This window comes from Podarcis tiliguerta, assembly GCF_965153285.1.
Source record: "Podarcis tiliguerta genome assembly, chromosome: Z".
Lineage (NCBI taxonomy): Eukaryota > Metazoa > Chordata > Lepidosauria > Squamata > Lacertidae > Podarcis > Podarcis tiliguerta.
Window position 1 is genome coordinate 12898827 of NC_139553.1, and position 20328 is coordinate 12919154.

General features: G+C 46.5%; 3 protein-coding genes across 3 annotated transcripts in view; all 3 read right to left on the minus strand.

Moving 5' to 3' along the window:
* Positions 1–20328, minus strand: part of LOC310669451 (FK506-binding protein 15-like) — an 83022-nt gene that overhangs the window by 12048 nt on the left and 50646 nt on the right. The window contains exons 17-18 of the mRNA XM_083423490.1: positions 19311–19418; positions 18153–18247 (exon numbers count right to left, since the gene is read on the minus strand). Coding sequence (XP_083279616.1) covers positions 18153–18247; positions 19311–19418 — 203 coding nt within the window. The remainder of the gene's footprint in view (positions 1–18152; positions 18248–19310; positions 19419–20328) is intronic.
* LOC310669676 (FK506-binding protein 15-like) lies at positions 776–8642 on the minus strand. Its single transcript, XM_083424139.1, has 4 exons — positions 8487–8642; positions 3745–3854; positions 1693–1813; positions 776–899 (listed from the first exon to the last, which is right to left on the minus strand). Exons 1-4 carry the CDS (start codon positions 8627–8629, stop codon positions 803–805), a joined length of 471 nt encoding a protein of 156 aa, XP_083280265.1. The 5' UTR covers positions 8630–8642; the 3' UTR covers positions 776–802.
* Positions 14636–16261, minus strand: LOC310669906 (uncharacterized protein; the record flags this gene model as incomplete). The annotated part of the gene is made up of 2 exons (XM_083424372.1): positions 14636–15063; positions 16139–16261. The coding sequence occupies 2 exons, from the start codon at positions 16259–16261 to the stop codon at positions 14665–14667; spliced, it is 522 nt and encodes a 173-aa protein (XP_083280498.1). The 3' UTR covers positions 14636–14664.

A 20328-nucleotide genomic window follows, 5' to 3' on the forward strand; every position in this document is an offset into this window, starting at 1 on the left:
ACCCTCACCTGCGACGGCGCAGCAGGACAAGGCAATCATACCAGAGTCTTCCTGGAATAAACGCATATGTTTCCTGACGTTTTTTATCCGTTGCTTGTAAAACACCTGTGAATCCTTTCATAGCAAAGTGGGGCAGAACAAACCACTGAAGAGCTACTGACTGAGCTGAAAAGGACAGAGGCTGGAAAAACTGAATCCCTTTTCCAACATAAACTGCTGAAACCCCCTTCCTTTTTTGAGTGTGGTGGGGAACGTTTATTTTTTTAAGCCATGACAAAGTTATTGTCTCACCTCCCTCTATCCACTCCGCACACAATATCCCCTAGGCCCTTCTTTTGTCAAGATTCTAGTCCACGTGGTTCTAGTTAAATAAGAGCACAGGGCCTTGGACTGAATCAAACCACTGGTCTCTCTAGCTCAGGACTGCATACTCTGACCGGCAGCAGTGTCCCCAGCCCTACCCAGAGGAGCTAGCGATTGGATTTGGGAGCTTCAGTCTGCAAAGTGGATGCTGTGTTGCTGTGCGACAGCCCCTTCCCTGCTGAGAATGCTTTTTGTAGAGAAGTGAGGTCAGAATAAGAAAAATGGGAGCTATAACCCTTGTGAGCTGATGGGCAGAAAGAGACAGGAGCCAAAACAGCACCTTTGCTTTTTCCAGAGTAAGACATCATCAGGAAACCAGGATTCAGAGAAAGGGAAGCCCAACCTACATCAACCCAGTATCCTCCAGATGTTTAGAACCAACAGCAGCTGTAGCCCCAAACATCTGGAGGACAGCAGGTTGCCAGAAAGCCAGGCTACTTCAAGACACCACACCTCCTCCTCTTACCTCCTTGGTTGCATTGCTGCCCACGACAGCTGCTCCATACTTGCCATGTTTCACATATTTCCCATTGGTACTGGAACGAGAAGAGAACACCTCTTAGCTTCCCACAATTGTTGCCACCATGCCAACCCCATCAGTTATATTAAGCAGCCCTTTCCAAAGACTTCCCAGGGGTTGTTTGACTCCCATCAGCCCAGGCCATCTGGCCAGCGGTGAGGGGCGATGTGGGGGGCGGGCAGTAGCAGCCCAGCAACATTTTATCAGCCCACAAGCTCCTCATCCCAGGAGGTCTCTCTCCTCATTTCAGTTCAGTGTTGGCTGGTGCCTCATTGGGGTGAATGCAGGGAGCCCAACTCTAGGTGGCACCAGAGCCAACGACAGGTAGGGCCAGCTAAGTCTAGGGCTGTCCCCATCCTCCTCCTTGCTGTGTTCTACCATGGCAGCATGGAGGCTGAGGGGGAAGAGGAAGCTGACAGGCAGTCCTGCCCTCTGGATCGGTTGGATGTAAGAAGGCAGGCAGGTGGGAGCCAGCTGGGGGCAGAATGAGGGGGTACCTTCCTACTGGACCTGCTTTCACTGGTGTGGCATAAGGCAAGGAAATCAACAGCACATAGAGCCAGAGTCAATGATATCCACAGCCTGATTGGCTGGAAGTAAAAAAACAACAACAGGCAGGTGGGGGCAGGCTGAGGTTGAGTTGGCAGTGCCCCATTCACCCTAATTGACACCCCCCCCCCCACTGTTCTTGAGTTCCATCTCTTTCCGAAGAAGCCAGGCAAGATGGAGAGATGATTGCAAAAGATGTGAGCACAGGACTTCGGTAGCAAGAACACCCTGCAGCTCATCCCCTCTACTGTAGTACTCACAACAAATATGCATGAACAGCTGTAGCGAAGAAGACTGACTGCACTGCTGCAGTGGGCGCAGGAGCAGCAGCGGCTGCAGGAGCAGCTGCAGGAGGATGCTTCTGGGTAGACAGACCTGCAGCTGGAGCAGCACATGAGAAGGGTAAGTGCTCTGTTGGAAACAGAACATTGCTTGCAAACATCAGGCCAAGTTAGCGCCCTTGTCTGAGCCAGTTGCTCAGATTAATGGAAAACAGGAAGTTGATTTTTTCCCCCTTTTAATACTTTTATCTTGCTTTAAACAAATACAGATAAATATAAACAAGCAAAATTACAAAAGAAAAATTATTAATAACAATAATGGAAAAAGCTAAAAAACTACAAAAAATATCAAAGTACATGGCATAGAACATAAGCCATTATGGGGAAGAAGAAAAAAGAGGAAAGGAGGAGGAGGAGGGAAAAGAAAAAAGTGGGGGGAAATGAGCCAAAACACAAGAAGGCTCGTCCATTCTACGCTTCTGTCAAGATCACAACAGATCATTATTCTTATCAATTCTCTCTATCTGCATTCTATAGAATCCCTCATCTTGGTACCAGGGAACATTTCCCTATGTGGTATCATTCTAAACATAACCAGGTCTTTATTGATGTACCCTTATCCCCTAGATAATTATTAAAACATTCCCATCCTTCTTTCACCATCTTTTTAGGTTTATCTCTTATTGCATCTGTCAGCTTCACGAGCTCCAAGTACTTGCACAATTTGACTCCCCATTCATCTTTAGTGGGCGTATTTTTATCTTTCCGGTGTTTTGCCACTATAACCCTTGCTGCTGACATTGCATACATAAATAACCTGGTTTTGTTTTTGTGAATATTATCTGAAACCATTCCTAGTAAAAAAAAAATCCGGATTATTGCTAAATGTAGTTTTTATCAATCTCTTTATCTCTTCATAAATCATATTCCAAAATCTTTATACAGTGGTGCCTCGCAAGACGAAAAGAATCCGTTCCGCGAGTCTCTTCGTCTTGCGGTTTTTTTCGTCTTGCGAAGCAAGCCCATTAGCGGCTTAGCGCATTAGCGCTATTAGCGGCTTAGCAGATCAGCTGTTAAGCGGCTTAGCGGCTTGGGAAAAAGGGGGGGGAACCCTGCAGGAACTCGCAAGACATTTTCGTCTTGCGAAGCAAGCCCATAGCAAATTCGTTTTGCGAAGCACCTCCAAAACGGAAAACCCTTTCGTCTAGCGGGTTTTCTGTCTTGCGAGGCATTCGTCTTGCGGGGCACCACTGTATCTCTAGACAGGACCATCACATATGGTAGTATATTCCTAACTGTTCTTTACATCTCCTGCACTTGTTATTATATGATTTATTTATTTTTGCTAGTTTTACGGGGGCAAGTACTATCTATAGTACATTTTCATAAGATTTTCCCATGTAAGGAAGCAAGCCACGATTTTTTAGTCCATTATTCAATCCAAATACGGGGTTTGATCATATGTCCCAGGTCCCTCTCCCATTTTACTGTAATTTCTTTGATATCCTCCTCCTTTCTTAGCCAATTCAAAAATAGTTTGACGGCTTTTAGTTGATAATATTCCAGCCAGGTTATTCCCTTCTGTTTCAGTTCTCTTAGGTCCTTTATTTTCGGGTTGCTACTTATTTCCTCTACTAAATCCTTGTATGTTAACCAATCACTCTTCATATTTTTCCTATGAACTGTCATAGATTCCATTGGTGACAGCCACCATGGTGTTTTGGTCACTACTGATTTTTTACTACTCTCCCATACTTCATATAATGCCCTTCTCACAATATGATTTAAGAACAGGAAGTTGCCTTGGATGGCGTCAAACCACTGGGTGCATCTACCTCAGTGTGGTGAATACAGACCACCAGCACCTTTCTGGGGCCCCAGGTCAGGGGTCTCTCCCCAGCACTACTCAGGAGTTGACTAACCCAGTTGATTCTGTGGGGCTTCAGAGCCAAAGGTTGGACTAGATGGGCCACTGGCCTGGTCCACAAGGGCTCGTCTTATGTTCCTAGGCATTGTGAACAGTTTACTTACCAGTAGCTAGTTGACCTTTTTTAGGCTGATTGGGTGGCATGTATTGGAAGAGCACATTTCCAGATTCTGTAGCTGTCTGATCCTGTCCAAAGAGAGAGGCCAGCCTGGTCCTGGGCAGAGAGAAAAGTAACCATTCACTTCATTCACAGAGAGAGGCAAGCGCGTGGGAACAAGACATGTATCTGCAAGCACAAAGATGCTCATGTTTCACTGCAAGTTGGCGATTTTGTTGCAGCCTTCCCCAAAGACCAGAGGGTAATGGATTCAAAAACTAGAATCCTGTCAGTGATTAGGATGCTGGCCACATGACCCGGAACCTGTACGCCGGCTCCCTCGGCCAATAAAGCGAGATGAGTGCTGCACCCCAGAGTTGGTCACGACTGGACCTAATGGTCAGGGGCCCCTTTACCCTTTACCTAAAGGAGTAGACACATTGTGGGTCTTCTCTAAGCAGAACTTAGTTGGAGACAACCTCTTCTTTTTCCTATCAAGTTTCTATAACCTCTCTTAAGAACAAAAGAAAAGCCTGCAGGATCTGGCCAAAGGCCCAGCGAGTCCAGCCTTCTGCTCTTACAGTAGCCAACAGAACCCAAGCACAAGAGGCCTCTCCCCTCCTGTGGCTTCCAGCAACAGTTATTCAGAAGCCCTGCTGCCACCAACCTGGTGAGCACAGCCACGGTGACTAAACATCGCTAGCCTCCTCCTCCCTGAACTTTTCTAATCCTCTTTTAAAGTCACCCAAGTTGGTGGCCATTCCTGCCTCCTGCGGGAGAGTTCTGTAGTTTAACTGTGCATGGTGTGAGAAAGTACTTTCTTTTGCCTTCCCTGAAGGTCTTCCAACATTCAGCTTCATCGGATGTTCACAAGAGGGAGAGAAACTATCCACTTTCTCCATGCCATGCCTAATTTGATAAACTTCTATCATATTATCTCTTACTTGCTTTTTGTCTAAACTACAAAGTCCCTAAAACTGAAAAGGCCGTTGCCCAATTATTGCACCCAAGCTTTTATAGAACCTAGTACAGTGGTACCTTGGTTTTTGAACAGCTTAGTTCACAAACTACTTGGAACCCGAACGCTTCAAACCCGGAAATAAGTGTTCAGGTTTTCAAACTTTTTTTGGCATCTGAACGTACTTCGTTTTGGGGGGGGGCATTTTCGTTTTGAGTGCCTCACTTCCAATGCTGGCTCGCTTGCTGCTTGACCTGGGCTTCCCTTATTTTTTAATTTTTTTTAAAATTAAGGATTTTCTTGTTTTACAGAAGTATGTGTAATGTCTCTCGTATTTTTTCCATGTAACATTTTTACAAATCCATTTCATTTGTTGAGACATTAGGGGGAGGGGGGGAAAGGGTGGAGGGGGGAAGATGGGTAGGGGTGGGGTCAGGTGGCAATGTTTCTATTATGCTTAATGTATGTAGGGTTTGGGGTCAGCGTTGCTTGTGCTGTTCACTTGTGTTCCTTTGGTGGTGAGAGAGGTTGGGGTTGGCTTAGGGTGTGGTTGTTTGTTTGTGATTGGCTGTGGTGATCTTTGTTGTTGTATGTGAGTGGGGTGGGTGGGTGTTTTGGATCAGGTTAGTCATATTGATTTATATGCTGTTGGTGGATTATTGTCATTGTCTTGTTGGGTTGTGTACGTGATAAAGGGGAGCCATACTGGGGTAAAGGCGTCTTCTTCTGTTTGTCCCCGTGTCAGTTTCAGTTTATTGGTTAATTTTTCTAGTAGGGCTGTTTCCCATACTATTTGGTACCATTGGTCCATGCTTACTCCTGACAGGTCTCTCCAGTGTCTGGTTATGGTGTTTCTGGCTGCTGAAAATAGGTGGGTTATGAGTTCTTTGTGGTGTAAATGGGCATTGTTGTCTTGGAAGATGTTTAGTAGGGCCAATTCTGGGGTGATGTCTAATACTTCCTTAGTTATTTTACATATTTCTCGTGTGGCTGTTGTCCAGAATAGTCACCTTCCTTTCCATCCCCCCCTCCCCCGCTGGAACTCCCCCATCACGCACCCTCATCCCTCCAAAGGCAATGGGTAAATCACTGCCAGTTTTTAATACTCTAGTTATGGGAAAGCACACCTTGGTTTTGGAACACTTTGGTTTTGGAACAGACGTCCGGAACTGATTAAGTTTGAGAACCAAGGTACCACTGTAAACAAAAATAAAATTGTAAAGGAATCCATTATTGAAAAGATACAAGCCCTGCCCTTGCGGTTTACCCTTCCCCACACGGGACAATTCACTGTCAGGAAGGTGGGGAGAGGGAATAAACCTGGCTGAACACAAGTGGTTTTCCCTACAGACATACAGAAGTATCTCATTTCAGGGTTGTTCTGGGAGCTGAAACTTACCAGTTACCCCACATCCTAGCCCACTTCCCTGCAGATTCAAACAAACGAACAAACACTAAGACCAAGTATCTTCAAACATTAAATTTCCAGACTTAGCCCCAAACTTCATGCTATACCAAGGGGTGAAGTGCCCATTTTAAATGCCTGACAGCACCCCAAACAGCTGGTCCCGATGAAACAAACCCGTGGACTGCCTGCCAAAGGTACTCTGTTCGCCGTGGGTTCAAGTGCCCCAGTTGGTTCTCCAGCTCCCACCCATTCAATGTTGGCTGCTGTTTTCTCGTGTCATTACCCCTCCCCTCTCTTTTCCATCCTGAAGCATCAGCAAAGTAAGGCGTGGGCAGTGGGGGGTGAATTAAACAGCTAAGGTTTCCAAAGGCAATTCTGCGTTTGCACAAGAGCAATCCTCTGGAATAGCTGCATGACCTTGTGAGAGATATGAAAATCTATTCCGTATCGTCCCTAAGCAGTTTTTATAGGATTCCAGCTGGAGAAAAACCACAAGTGGCAACATGCATGTTAGAGGGGCTCCCAAAAGAAGCGAGCGGAACAGAGATTGTGAGCTTGGCTTCCCCTTCTGGGGAGAGTGACATTCTGGGATGACATAGATCAGGGGTCAGCAAACTTTTGGAGCAAGGGGGCAGTCCACTGTCCCTCAAACCTTGTGGGAGGCCGGACTATATTTTGAATATGGGGAGGGCACCTGCAGTTCTCCATAAATTTCTCCAAAAACTACAACTCCCACTGGCTATATGTCACTCTGACCTTTGCTCACTGCCAGTGTTGCCAAAAGCAGCAGTGCATGCCCTTATTTTGAACACCTAAAATGTCACAGTGTAAAGGGCATTAGAAATCTTTCTTAGGGTTCCTTTTGTAAAAGGAATCTAAGACCCCAAAACACCTCCATTCAGTCCTGTTACTGGCACCCGCTTTAGGGCAGGAGTTAGAATGCCAAATTGTGACCTGGGAGATCAGGGTGCAGACCCCCACTTGGAGATGAAGCTCACTTTGTGACTCTCTCTCAGAAAGCTAGAATTAGGAAAAGGGAAAATATTTCACCACAGCACAGGCAACAGGTATTTGTATGCAAATCAACCCTAAGTACATTCATGGGGAAGTTCAGTTGAATTCAGTGGAGTCTACTCCCCAATAAGTCTTGCTTTTTAAGAAAAATGCTCCTTTCCCCATTAACCCTTGGGCCGAACTTCCTAGTCCCAAACCACTACTAAAACATAATGTATTCTCTCACTCTACAAAAGGTGTGGGGTTCCTTTGGCCCTCTGGATTGTAGCGCAGGCGTACTCCCATCTCCAGTGGTGTAGGAGTCTGGGGTTGAGGAGGTTACTATTTCTGCAGCAGGGTCCCTGCCTCCCGCACCCAATCATTATGAGAGGCGAACTTTTTAGCCACTGCATGCTCCAAACTAAGCATGTAAGAAACAGTGAAAACACAAGGCACTTCGGTTTCAGCTCAGAGTAGGTCCACTGAAATGGGCGGGCACAACCAACGCGTAGCTTAGTCGGATGCAAGCCAGCGCCTCCCATTTCATCCTTAGCTGGACGAAACCCCGCCCATTTCATCCTCACCAGCAACGCTGTGAGGCAGAGAGAGAGAGAGAGAGAGAGAGAGAGAAAGAAAGAAAAAGAAAGAAACAGAGACAGAGAGAGAAGGAACCTTGCTGGCTCAAAGACGCCTAGCTCTGCTGAACTTCGCCTCTCTCTCAGTGCCTAACAGCACGTAATTGCAGACAAAGCCCTCTGCAGGTGTTCGGAGTCACCCTTCGCAAGCCTGCACCCACCCACCCCAGACCCACATACAGCCCCAGACCCACATACAGCTTTAGTCCCACATGCTGCCCCAAACCCACATATAGTTCTAGTCCCACATGCAGCCCCACATACAGCCCCAGAACCACATGCAGTCCCAGAACCACATACAGTCCCAGCCCCACACCCACCCCAGCCCCACATGCTGCCCCAGCCGCACATACAGTCCCAGCCCCACATGCTGCCCCAGCCCCACATACAGCTCTAGTCCCACAAGCTGCCCCAGCCCCACATGCAGCCCCAGCCCCACATACAGCTCTAGTCCCCTCACACAGCCCCAGAACCCCATGGAGCCCCAGAACCACATGCATCCGCAGCCCCAAACCCACATACAGCCCCACATGCAGCCCCAAGCCTCACATGCAGCCCCAAGCCCCACATGCAGCTCTAGTCCCACATGCAGCCCCAGCCCCACATACAGCTCTAGTCCTACATGCTGCCCCAGCCCCACATGCAGCCCCACATACAGCTCTAGTCCCCTCACACAGCCGCGCCCCCTCACGCGGACCCAAAGACACCCGCACACCCCGCATCTCCCCCCACGCAGAGAGGCGCCGCATTCTCACCCTCCCGTCGGAAGCTGGAAGGCCTCGTCGTCTTCATCCATGTCCCCCAACATCCTGACGGCCCCTCGCTCCCCGCGCCCCTCGGCTAAGCCCAAGCCGGGAGGCGAGAGCCGCAAAGTGCGCGGCTGCAACTTCTCGGCCATGGCTCAAGCGCTGGGCTGCAAGCCAAAGCGGCCGGCGGCATTCGCGGTCCCCAAACGGGCCAAACTTCCACGCGGAGGGAAGAAACGCGTCCAGGGTGACACGAGCGATCAGCTGCTGCCGCAGCCGCGAATTTGGCGGCGGGACTCTTAAGTTTGACGGAAAGGGAGGGGGACACGGCTGGACCAATGGGAAGCTGATTTCTGGGAGAGGGAGGCGGGAGGGCGGGTGACGCTCGCTCGAGGCTGGCCAATGAGGTGGCGCCTCCGCTCGCCGGGCGAAGAAGGGACGCGTCTGAGGAGATCGAGGGAAGGAGGCGAAGGCGAGGAAGGCGCAGGTAGCTAACTTCCGAGTCTTCTCATTGTGCTATTTACACTTTGTCTGGCAAAACACATTTCTTTCTTCTTATTTAGCCTTCTCGTTTTATACCCATAAACTTTTACTATGTGTTGTTGTTGTTTAATCGTTCAGTCGTGTCCGACTCTTCGTGACCCCATGGACCAGAGCACGCCAGGCACTTCTGTCTTCCACTGCTTCCCACAGTTTGGTCAGATTCATGTTCGTAGCTTTGAGAACACTGTCCAACCATCTCGTCCTCTGTCGTCCCCTTCTCCTTGTGCCCTCTGTCTTTCCCAACATCAGGGTCTTTTCCAGTGAGTCTTCTCTTCTCATGAGGTGGCCAAAGTATTGGAGCCTCAGCTTCACGATCTGTCCTTCCAGTGAGCACTCAGGGCTGATTTCCTTAAGAATGGATACGTTTGATCTTCTTGCAGTCCATGGGACTCTCAAGAGTCTCCTCCAGCACCATAATTCAAAAGCATCAATTCTTCGGGGATCAGCCTTCTTTATGGTCCAGCTATCACTTCCATACATCACTACTGGGAAAACCATAGCTTTTACTATACGGACCTTTGTTGGCAAGGTGATGTCTCTACCTTTTAAAATGCTGTCTAGGTTTGTCATTGCTTTCCTCCCAAGAAGCAGGCGTCTCTTAATTTCGTGGCTGCTGTCACCATCTGCAGTGATCATGGAGCCCAAGAAAGTAAAATCTCTCACTGCCTCCATTTCCTCCCCTTCTATTTGCCAGGAGGTGATGGGAGCAGTGGCCATGATCTTCGTTTTTTTGATGTTGAGCTTCAGACCATATTTTGCGCTCTCCTCTTTCACCCTCAATAAAAGGTTCTTTAATTCCTCCTCACTTTCTGCCATCAAGGTTGTGTCATCTGCATATCTGAGGTTGTTGATATTTCTTCCAGCAATCTTAATTCCGGCTAGGGATTCATCCAGCCCAGCCTTTCGCATGATGAATTCTGCATATAAGTTAAATAAGCAGGGAGACAAAATACAGCCTTGTCGTACTCCTTTCCCAATTTTGAACCAATCAGTTGTTCCATATCCAGTTCTAACTGTAGCTTCTTGTCCCACATAGAGATTTCTCAGGAGACAGATGAGGTGATCAGGCACTCCCATTTCTTTAAGAACTTGCCATAGTTTGCTGTGGTCGACACAGTCAAAGGCTTTTGCATAGTCAATGAAGCAGAAGTAGATGTCTTTCTGGAACTCTCTAGCTTTCTCCATAATCCAGCGCATGTTTGCAATTTGGTCTCTGGTTCCTCTGCCTCTTCTAAATCCAGCTTGCACTTCTGGGAGTTCTCGGTCCACATACTGCTTGAGCCTTCCTTGAAGAATTTTAAGCATAACCTTGCTAGCGTGTGAAATAAGTGCAATTGTGCGGTAGTTGGAGCATTCTTTAGCACTGCCCTTCTTTGGGATTGGGATGTAGACTGACCTTCTCTAATCCTCTGGCCACTGCTGAGTTTTCCAAACTTGCTGGCATATTGAGTGTAGCACCTTAACAGCATCATCTTTTAAAATTTTAAATAGTTCAGCTGGAATACCATCACTTCCACTGGCCTTGTTATTTGCAATGCTTTCTAAGGCCCATTTGATTTCACTCTCCAGGATGTCTGGCTCAAGGTCAGCAACCACACTACCTGGGGTGTACGAGGCATCCATATCTTTCTGGTATAATTCCTCTGTGTATTCTTGCCACCTCTTCTTGATGTCTTCTGCTTCTGTTAGGTCCTTACCACTTTTGTCCTTTATTATGGTAATCTTTGAACGAAATGTTCCTTTCATATCTCCAATTTTCTTGAACAGATCTCTGGTTCTTCCCATTCTGTTGTTTTCCTCTATTTCTTTGCATTGCTCGTTTAAGAAGGCCTTCTTGTCTCTCCTTGCTATTTTTTGGAATTCTGCATTCAATTTCCTGTATCTTTCTCTATCTCCCTCGCATTTTGCTTGCCTTCTCTCCCCCGCTATTTGTAAGGCCTCATTGGACAGCCACTTTGCTTTCTTGCATTTCCTTTTCATTGGGATGGTTTTCGTTGCTGCCTCCTGTATAATGTTTCGAGTCTCCATCCATAGTTCTTCAGGCACTCTGTCCAGCAAATCTAAATCCTTAAACCTGTTCCTCACTTCCACTGTGTATTCATAAGGGATTTGGTTTAGATTGTATCTTACCGGCCCAGTGGTTTTTCCTACTTTCTTCAGTTTAAGCTTGAATTTTGCTATAAGAAGCTGATGATCTGAGCCACAGTCAGCTCCAGGTCTTGTTTTTGCTGACTGTATAGAGCTTCTCCATCTTTGGCTGCAGAGAATATAATCAATCTGATTTCGATGCTGCCCATCTGGTGATGTCCATGTGTAGAGTCGTCTCTTGTGTGGTTGGAAAAGAGTGTTTGTGATGACCAGCTTGTTCTCTTGACAGAACTCTATTAGCCTTTGCCCTGCTTCATTTTGAATTCTAAGACCAAATTTGCCAGTTGTTCATTTTATCTCTTGATTCCCTACTTTAGCATTCCAATCCCCTATAATGAGAATAACATCCTTCTTTGGTGTCACTTCTATAAGGTGTTGTAAGTCTTCATAGAATTGGTCAATTTCAGTTTCTTCAGCACCAGTAGTTGGTGCATAAACTTGGATTATTGTTATGTTAAAAGGTCTGCCTTGGATTCGTATCGAGATCATTCTATCATTTTTGAGATTGCATCCCAGTACAGCTTTCACCACTCTTTTGTTGACTATGAGGGCCACTCCATTTCTTTTGCGGGTTTCTTGCCCACAGTAGTAGATATGATGGTCATCCGAACTGAATTCGCCCATTCCCGTCCATTTTAGTTCACTGGTGCCCAGGATGTCAATATTTATTCTTGCCATCTCATTTTTGACCACATCCAACTTACCCAGGTTCATGGTTCTTACATTCCAGGTTCCTATGCAATATTTTTCTTTACAGCATTGGACTTTCCTTTCACTTCCATGCATATCCGCAACTGAGCGTCCTTTCGGCTTTGGCCCAGCCGCTTCATCAGCTCTGGATCTACTCGGACTTGTCCTCCGCTCTTCCCCAGTAGCATGTTGGACGCCTTCCGACCTGAGGGGCTCATCTTCCAGCGTCATAACTTTTATATGCCTGTTGTCTTTGTCCATGGAGTTTTCTTGACAGGGATACTGGAGTGGCTTGCCGGTTCCTGCTCCAGGTGGATCACGTTTGGTCAAAACTCTCCACTATGACCTGTTCATCTTGGGTGCCCTGCTCGGCATAGTTCATAGCTTCTCTGAGTTCTTCAAGCCCCTTCGCCACGGCAAGGCAGTGATCCATGAAGGGGCTTTTACTATGTACATTCTCCATATTCCAAGATTCATTCTAGGTCTGTCAGGAGATTAACGTCACTAATTTTTAAGATCTTCCTTAAATGTTATCCGATCTTGATTAACTTTTGGTATTGAATTTCCTCCTATTCTCCCTGTTGTTCTGGCAAGTTGTAGATCTTCTATCATTTTTGCTTGCCAGTCCGTTTTTGTTGGGATGGTATCACTGTTACCAGAAACAGTAGATTCAAATTCTTTGTACTCATTCAAATCCTAACAGATGTTGGTTAGATCGGACAAATAGCTGAAGAGGAAACTGAGCTGCTGTAGCCAATAATGTGGGATTTAAGAGGTTTTTGTGGTAAGGGGGAATTGTGTGCTTTGACAATGTAGTGTGTACACACCCTCAGTTGCTTTACTGTGTAAGTCGCTTTGAGGTACCTGAATGCAAAAATAATGTCGGATTTAAGAGGTTTGGTGATGCATCTTACTCTAAACACCCGTGACATGTCATAGAAAATAATCCAAGTCTGGGATCATTTCTTGAGGTTAATTCTTGCACTGAACAAGTGGTGTGTGCCTTTCATTCCCACACATTGCTCCAGTAATGTTTGCAGCTGAAGCCTACATTTCAAGAAAATTCCAGGAATCAGTGAACAGAAGCATTGCTGATTTTTCTACAATGTCTTATAACGAGCTTGTAAAGCTTGTGTAACCTGGGTAGCCAATTCAAAATTTGTGGTCACCAGAACATGCCCTTGCTACAAAAATCCTGCTGCACCACTGGAACATGATGCAAGATGAAGGACAAAGATGCAAGGGTGTGGTATCTTTCCCTGTCTCTGCACCTGCATCATCTTCCTCCAGCTCAGAGCCAGACAGGTAAGATAGAGGTTTGTTTTGGCTCTGTATTCACACCCATCAAGTGCAGAACTAAAGCAAGCTGTAGGCTTCTAACCATGTTTGGGACTGTGGAGAGCACAATTATTTTTATCCCTCAGCAGCTCTAATGTCAGAAGAAGGCCTCAGACTTGACCCACTCACAAGAGCACGTCTAACATGACATTGAAAAGGGGTGTGGGTGGGGTGGGAAGGAGCCAGTGTCTTGTCAATACATAATTCCATTTAAAAGCTGTAAAATCATGAGTCCCAGCTCTTGGGAGCAGGAAAGAAGGGGTTGGGAGTGATTCACTGATAAATGTATTTATGCACTGGCTCAGTGGGAAAACTTTAGAAATTCATCGGAAATCACTCATTGTATCTATCTTCTCCGTTCCAATGGCATTTAGGACCCAGGGAAGTGAGGGGAGGGGTGAGTGAGCCCACCATAATCCCCGAGATGTACAGACACCTCTGCAGGGCCTTCCCAAGGAGTCATGGCCAGTGATATCCTGCCCCAAGAGTGTCAGACAGATATCCAACCACCTCAATCACAATGCCTATCCATCCTATATTGGGATGAAGCTGGACAAGACAGAGGGGTGTATTTGATTTGACTCAGGGACCAAGGAGCTGTAAATACTTTCCTTTGTACTGGGACGGGAGTAAGTGTGAAAGGCTATATTTGCGTGACAGGGGTATGCCTGGATCTCAGGTTCTCAGGCATTACCTCAATAGAATTAGAACAGAGAGAGGGGGGAAATCAAAAGAAGGGAGATTACCATATTCATTTTTTCAAATGGCAGAAAATTTAAATTTAAAAGACGCATGGAGACATAGATACCCAAATGAAAAAATAATACACAAATTATTCTGAGGCCAAGCAATAGGCAGGAAGAATAGCTGGAATTTGGATAACAAAGAATTTAATTTGGAAAATCAAAAAGGTAGAAATACAACCTAAATCCATAACAGACCATAATTCAATTATGATGGAGTTAAGAAACAACAAAAAAATACAGTTGAGCCTTGGGTTATGTTACCTTTGGATAACGTAATCCTTGGGTTGCAAACCTGGAAGTGTATACTTCCGGGTTTCACTGCGTGGTCATGCACAGAAGTGCTCAATCGAGCTGTGCGAATGCACAGAAGGGCGTCTCCAGTTACAAAGTTTTTGGGATGTGGCCAGGCTCCAGAACAGATCCCATTTGTAACCGAAGATGGAGAATGAATGAAAAAATCTTAAACAATGAAAAGATAATGAACAAAGCACAAGAACTTCTGAAGGAATTTTTTCAAATAAACATGGCACAAGAAACATACATCAGAGTGAAATGGGATGCAAGCAAAGCTTTCATAGGAGGATTTTATATACAACATGATGCGATACAAAAAAGAATTAGAGAGGAAAAATTCGATGAAATTAGAAAGGAAAAAGAAACAAATGAGAAAACATTAGCCAAAGACCCAAGAATGAAAATGCAAGTAAAAAAAAAAAAAGAAATTATTTCAAAATTATTTCTATTGTGTCCATTTCACCCTGAGTGCTTGGCCTCTCCTTCTCAATACTGGCAGAGAGCCTGAGAGGCGGCCTTGCAGTTTGAGCAGAGGCTGCACGAGTTTGTTCAACCGGTGCTTCCGAAGAATGAGCCTCAGGAGCTGCAAAAAGCAGACTGTCTTGGGCTCCTTCGAGAGCGGTGAATGGCGGACTGCTTGAGCTTTCCTTCAGATTAGCCAAAGGAGCAGGGGGTGCCACTGGTGCTGGTTCTCGGAGAGAGTTGCTGTGGGGATCCCCATAAAGGGGTGCGGCACTTGGCTGCTTCCTTTCCGCAGGTCCTTCCTCCTCGGTGCTGCTGCTCCCCCTTTGCTCCTCCTGACTCTCCAGCAGCTGCAGAGTTGTTGTCTGGAACAAGTAGAGGGGAGGGGGGATTATTTGCCACAAAAAAGACTGCAGCCCCTGATGAAAGTACAGTGTAATGGTTGGTCTCTAGCCAGGACTCAGGAGACCAGGGTTTGAATGCCACCCCAATCTCTGACTGGTGCAAGATTCCAGGGGTCTAGGCACTTAGTCTGTGTTTCCTTTGGAAATGAGGCACAGTGTAGACTGTGGTGTCATAATGATATCTATCTATCATCTATCATCTATCATCTATCTATCTATCTATCTATCTATCATCTATACTTTATTATGGTCCAAAGATCCACAAAACAATTTCTAAACTAGATACAGTTAAAACAACCAGATAGACAGATGGAAGAAACCAAGGCAGTCATTTGTTTTATCTAGGTCATAATGATCTTTGTTTCTTACAACCTCCGAAAGAAACTTTGCCACAGCCAGTGTCATATCATTTGATCTGTCTTCCAAAAGGTATTTAATATGGGAGGCTTCCGATTTTCCTGGTAAATTTGCCAGCAGGGGATTGATCAGTTGGTCCCTTGCGTGTTCATGCAATCAATGTCTGCAGAACATAAACAAAGCCTATTCTGATAGGGGATGCCTCTCAGCCTGTCATTTAGAACTTCCAAGGGAAATACATTTAGTCTGGCTTTGGTAAATAAACGCCGATAGGTAGGTACAGACAAATTCCTAAGCTATGAGGATATTTGATAGTCATACCCGTATTGGATTCCAGCTGCGACCAGGCTACAAATTACATAAGATCGGGATCGCAGGTCCCTATGTGAGATGTCCCAAAGCCTTTGCCTCAGGGATTCAAGGGCAGTGTCATAACCCAGATGATATAAGAGGGATGATGGTAGTGGAGCAACACACGTTAATTTGCCCACTTGCCCCTTTCAGTCCTCCCTTTAAGAATGATCAGAGTTCAAGGGCATCTTCCAGGGAGGCAAAGAACAGTCAAGGGTGCAAAGCTGGGGGGAGGGGTGGCACTGGGAGAATCCTAAGGGTCAGAGAGAGTTTTCCAGGGAGCCACTTCTGGCCTCGGGTGATGACTTTTGCCACCCCTGGGCACTACCTTCTCCAGATTCTCCTTCTTAATGCGGATATCAGCCAGCTCCTCTTCCAGGGCTGCCACCTTTTCATCCAACGTATTCCCAATCAGGTTCACCTCCTGGTATGTGCGTTTCAAGGATAACATATGGGGAAGGAGAGCCCACAAGACCTTTTCTGGGAGGATGCAAGAGCTGTTCTTTTGGAGGCTCCCAAATGCTAAGAATGAGTCTCCCAGGAAACACCCTGCAGAACTGGTCTACTGGCAAGGCTATGAGGAGCAGGGGGAGGCAGAAGCCTTGGGCTTTTTAGTTAGTTCAAGAAAAACCATGAACGACAAAGGTGTATAAAATGGAGAGCAGAAAATATTTTCCCAGAAAATTCAGGACAGACAAAAGAAAGGACATCTTCACACAGCAGAGCTCTCTCCCACAAGATAAAATGAAGGCCAAACAGTTAGATGCCTTTAGCAGCGGATTAGACAAAACAATGGGGCAGGAAAAGCTATCACAGCCAACAGCCACAAGGGCTAGGGTCTCCCTCCACTGTTGGAGACAGCTTGCTGTTCCTGTGAATTGCAAGTGATCCAGTGGCGGCATGTGCTAGAGAGAAAAGCGGCGACAAGGAGAGGAGAGTTAACATCACCAGAAGCAAGAACAGCAAGAGGGGAGAAGGTTTTATCAAAAGAGGCAATGGCATTCTGGGTTAAGAGCACTCTGCTTATTCTGTGGTCCAAGGGCTGATTATATCACTCCAAATCCCACCGGCCTCAGGGTAAGATGCATGGAAGATCCCTTAATGGCAGGGTTTGCACGCTGATGCCCAAGCAAGAACAAACCTGGACTTGCATGTTCTCCTCTCATGAGCCCAGGAACCCTGACACTCATGCCTAGCCATGGTTTGCTGTGTTGCCTGGGACAACGGGCTACAGATAACATCAACTATGGTTAATATCAAACACACCAACTTCAAATGTTTGTTTCTATAAGCTAACTTCTGAAACTAATTCTACTTAACATTAATGGCTGTTCTCAGTCCAGACATCAGAGGAAGCAGCAGTTACCTAGAAGTGGAAACTCTCACACCCTTCTTCTTGGCTGCATAGGAGGAAGTGAGGGGGACGTTCACTGTGCTTGCTCACATCATGCCAACCTGAGGTGCTTTTCAAAGGATTACCTGAAGCTTATGAATCTTTTACCTGTATGTGGATGTATACCTAGCCAATTGTTTGTTCTTTTTTGTTGCTGCTGCTGCTCAGAAACGTAACTTATTTCTGGCCTGCAGGCAAAGGGGAATAGTGACCTGAACTCAAGGACGGGATCCTGGGATGGCACTTGCCCTCCCCACAGCCTCAGTCACTTGGCCCTCCTGTTGTGGCTGTCACACTGCCAGGGCTTACCTTCTCCTGTTCAGCATGTAGGACCCTTGCCTGGGTGTGCTTCATGGTCCTCTGCAATGAGCTGTTGCTCTGATCAAATATCAGGTTGCCCTGCTCCACATAGCTGGGGGAAGAATTGTTTTTTGCACACGTGAATGTTTGCATGATTTGATACTTTCCACCCTCTCATGTAAAAATAAATAAATCAAGGCAGTATCATATGTAGATCTCACTTTTCAAAAGCCACCCTAGGAGAGCTTCTATCCTTTATATCAGAATCCTAATAGTTCTGTTCCATCTTTCCTCCAAGGAGCTCAAATACTGGTATATAGTTTTCCTCCCTTTTTTATCTTCACAACAACCCTGTGAGGTAGCTTAGGCTGAGAGAGAGTGACTGGCCCAAGGTCACCTTCATGGCAGAGTGGGGATAGGAACCCTGGTCTCCCAGATCTTACTCTGACAGACCCTCTTAACTGGAACCCCACCCTGGCTATATTCCTGTATTCCTCTATTTGTCCATCCAGCCCAGTACTGTCCACTTTGACTGACAGGAGCCTTGAGGTGCCTGGGGATTGAGCCAGGCCACCTGAGCTTTCGGCTTCAGCCACAAATACCAGCTGTTTCTCATAGAGCATTAAAAGTGAGCAAGAGTCTCCCTCACCGTTGGTTGCGGTCAATCAGTTCACCAATCTTCTTGTTCTGCTCCTCAATGCGGCTGCTCTTCTCAACGATCTCCTCTTTCAACCTCTCATTTTCCTGTGGCACAAAGAGCAAAACGGAATGCGTCAGAGCCAGTCCTGGTCTCTACAACTCTCACAATCTCCAGCCACAATCTCTTCCCCAACCTCTCTCGGGGACCCAGATTTGAAGAGAGAAATCGTTGTGGTCTTCCGCCATGGTCATGGACAGAACATGGGCAGTTTGGAGCTGCTCCCCTTTTGCAAGCCTCCTAGGTAAACGTTATTTAGTAAGCAAATTGCGAGACAGCTGTACTGCATGAAGCCATGGAAGCAAGATACATGGTAAAAGCAAAATACAACACAGAAATCCAAGCTCTGAGAATGAATAAAATCAGTTTCACAAACTCTGATACAATAAGCCCATCTATTCTACTCAACTTTAAAAAACAACACCATTTCAGCAGGTATAAAACTTGATCTTCATAAGTGACATCTCAGGATGGAAAGCCCTCCAAAGCAAGCATGCTTTCAAGAGGCATCTGAACAGCATCACACTAGGCCCTGGTCTGATTTCTGGATGTCTGGAGCTGCAATACTAAAAGCCCAATTGCTAGTGCAGCCTTAGAGGAACTGGAACAGAGGAAGCTCCCTTAGCTCAAGCCAGATAGTTGCGTGTATCTAGCTCAGTGCAGCCTACAAGAGGGGCAAAGAACCTCTGCCAGTCCAAAGGCTGCCTTGCCTCTGGATCAACTGTCCAGGTGTGGGCGGGGCTAGGGACAAAAGTGGGTGGAGCAACAGATGTGGCTATAATACAGGAGACAAGAAGTTTCTACACCGATTGCTCCACATCCAGGCTAGCAACAAAGACACTTCCAGCTGGCCAAAAGAACTCAAGGAAGGTGCAGAGCAGGAACAGGGAAGGACAGGGCAGCATCTGTGCCCAAGGCTCCCCACTGACTGGCAGCGTCTCCTCCAGGGTGCAGGGTCTCTCTCAGCCCTGCCAGGAGACACCATTGGGGACTGTACCCAGGACCTGTTGCCTGCGAATCACATGCTCTGCCACTTAGCTGTGACCCTTCACCTGAAGGTAAAAGCAAGGTGTTCTAGTCTTCATGCTCTCAAGTAGACAGGCTCTTTACCTGCAGGATACGCTGGATGTTACCCATGATCATAGAGGTTTCCATGGTAACAGAAGAGATGCCTGGCAGCAAACCGGGGCCAGAGTTTTGCTTCCGTAGTTCCTCCAGCTGCAAGGGGTGTGGGGAGAGAAAGGAAAAACAAAAAGGAGATGCAGCTTGAAGCATCAGCACACGGGAGAGAAGAAGCCAGATCAGGACTGGGCCCTTTGAGCTGCTGACTTGTTTGCCAAGGAGAGAAACTGCTGGGAGCACAGGAACCTGGCTCGGTATCAGACCACTGGGTCCATCTAGCTCAGTGCTGTCAACACTGGCGGGCAGCATCTCCCTGGGTTTTCGGACTGGGGAGTTGCCCAGTCCTACCTAGAGACATTAGGGAGCTAACATGGAACCTTCTGCATGCAAAGAGGTGCTCCACCACCTAGCTGAAGCAACTTCCCTAGTCCCAAACCTCCCCCCCCATCAGAGATTAAAAAGACAGTTCACAAGCCTACTATAAAAGCAGCTAGATACAGTTCTCCAACACTATGAAACAGAAGCAAAACCTGAAGGTAGATTGATTTGTTATTTCAGAAAATGTATATACTGCCTGATATATGTATTATACAATGAACATAAAACCCCAAAGTTGTTTAAAAGCCTTAAAACAGTTGAACAACAATCAATATCAGGCAGGCACCTTCACTGTACAGGCAACTCCCCATCTGTGGGCGCACCACTTTTGGCCCTGCAGGGGTGCGGGGCAGGCTGACATGCACAGTGCCTCAGAACGCAAACCCCGTGTAAATGGGGAACTGCCTGTACCCTTTTTGGCACATGCTTCTTGAGATCTCTAGAATGCTGATAGGTTTCTAGTTTATCGCTGGTTTTAATTTTTTGAATATTTAAATTGTTTTTACTAATAATTCTATTGTTTTATTCTTTTTGTAAAGTGCTTTGAGTTTTTTTATGAAATAAAACAATCAACAATACAAAACCAACACCTCAGGGGAGGGAGCTTTTCAGCCCACTGGAAAAGCCT

Excerpts from the sequence above, each read along its gene's own strand:
- LOC310669676 (XM_083424139.1), bottom strand. The coding sequence starts at position 8,629 with ATGGCCGAGAAGTTGCAGCCGCGCACTTTGCGGCTCTCGCCTCCCGGC. Across the intron at positions 3,855-8,486 it reads TTCCAGCTTCCGACGGGAGG|GACCAGGCTGGCCTCTCTCT; the intron begins GTGAGAATGCGG and ends CTCTCTGCCCAG. Across the intron at positions 1,814-3,744 it reads AAAAGGTCAACTAGCTACTG|CTGCAGGTCTGTCTACCCAG; the intron begins GTAAGTAAACTG and ends GTGCTGCTCCAG.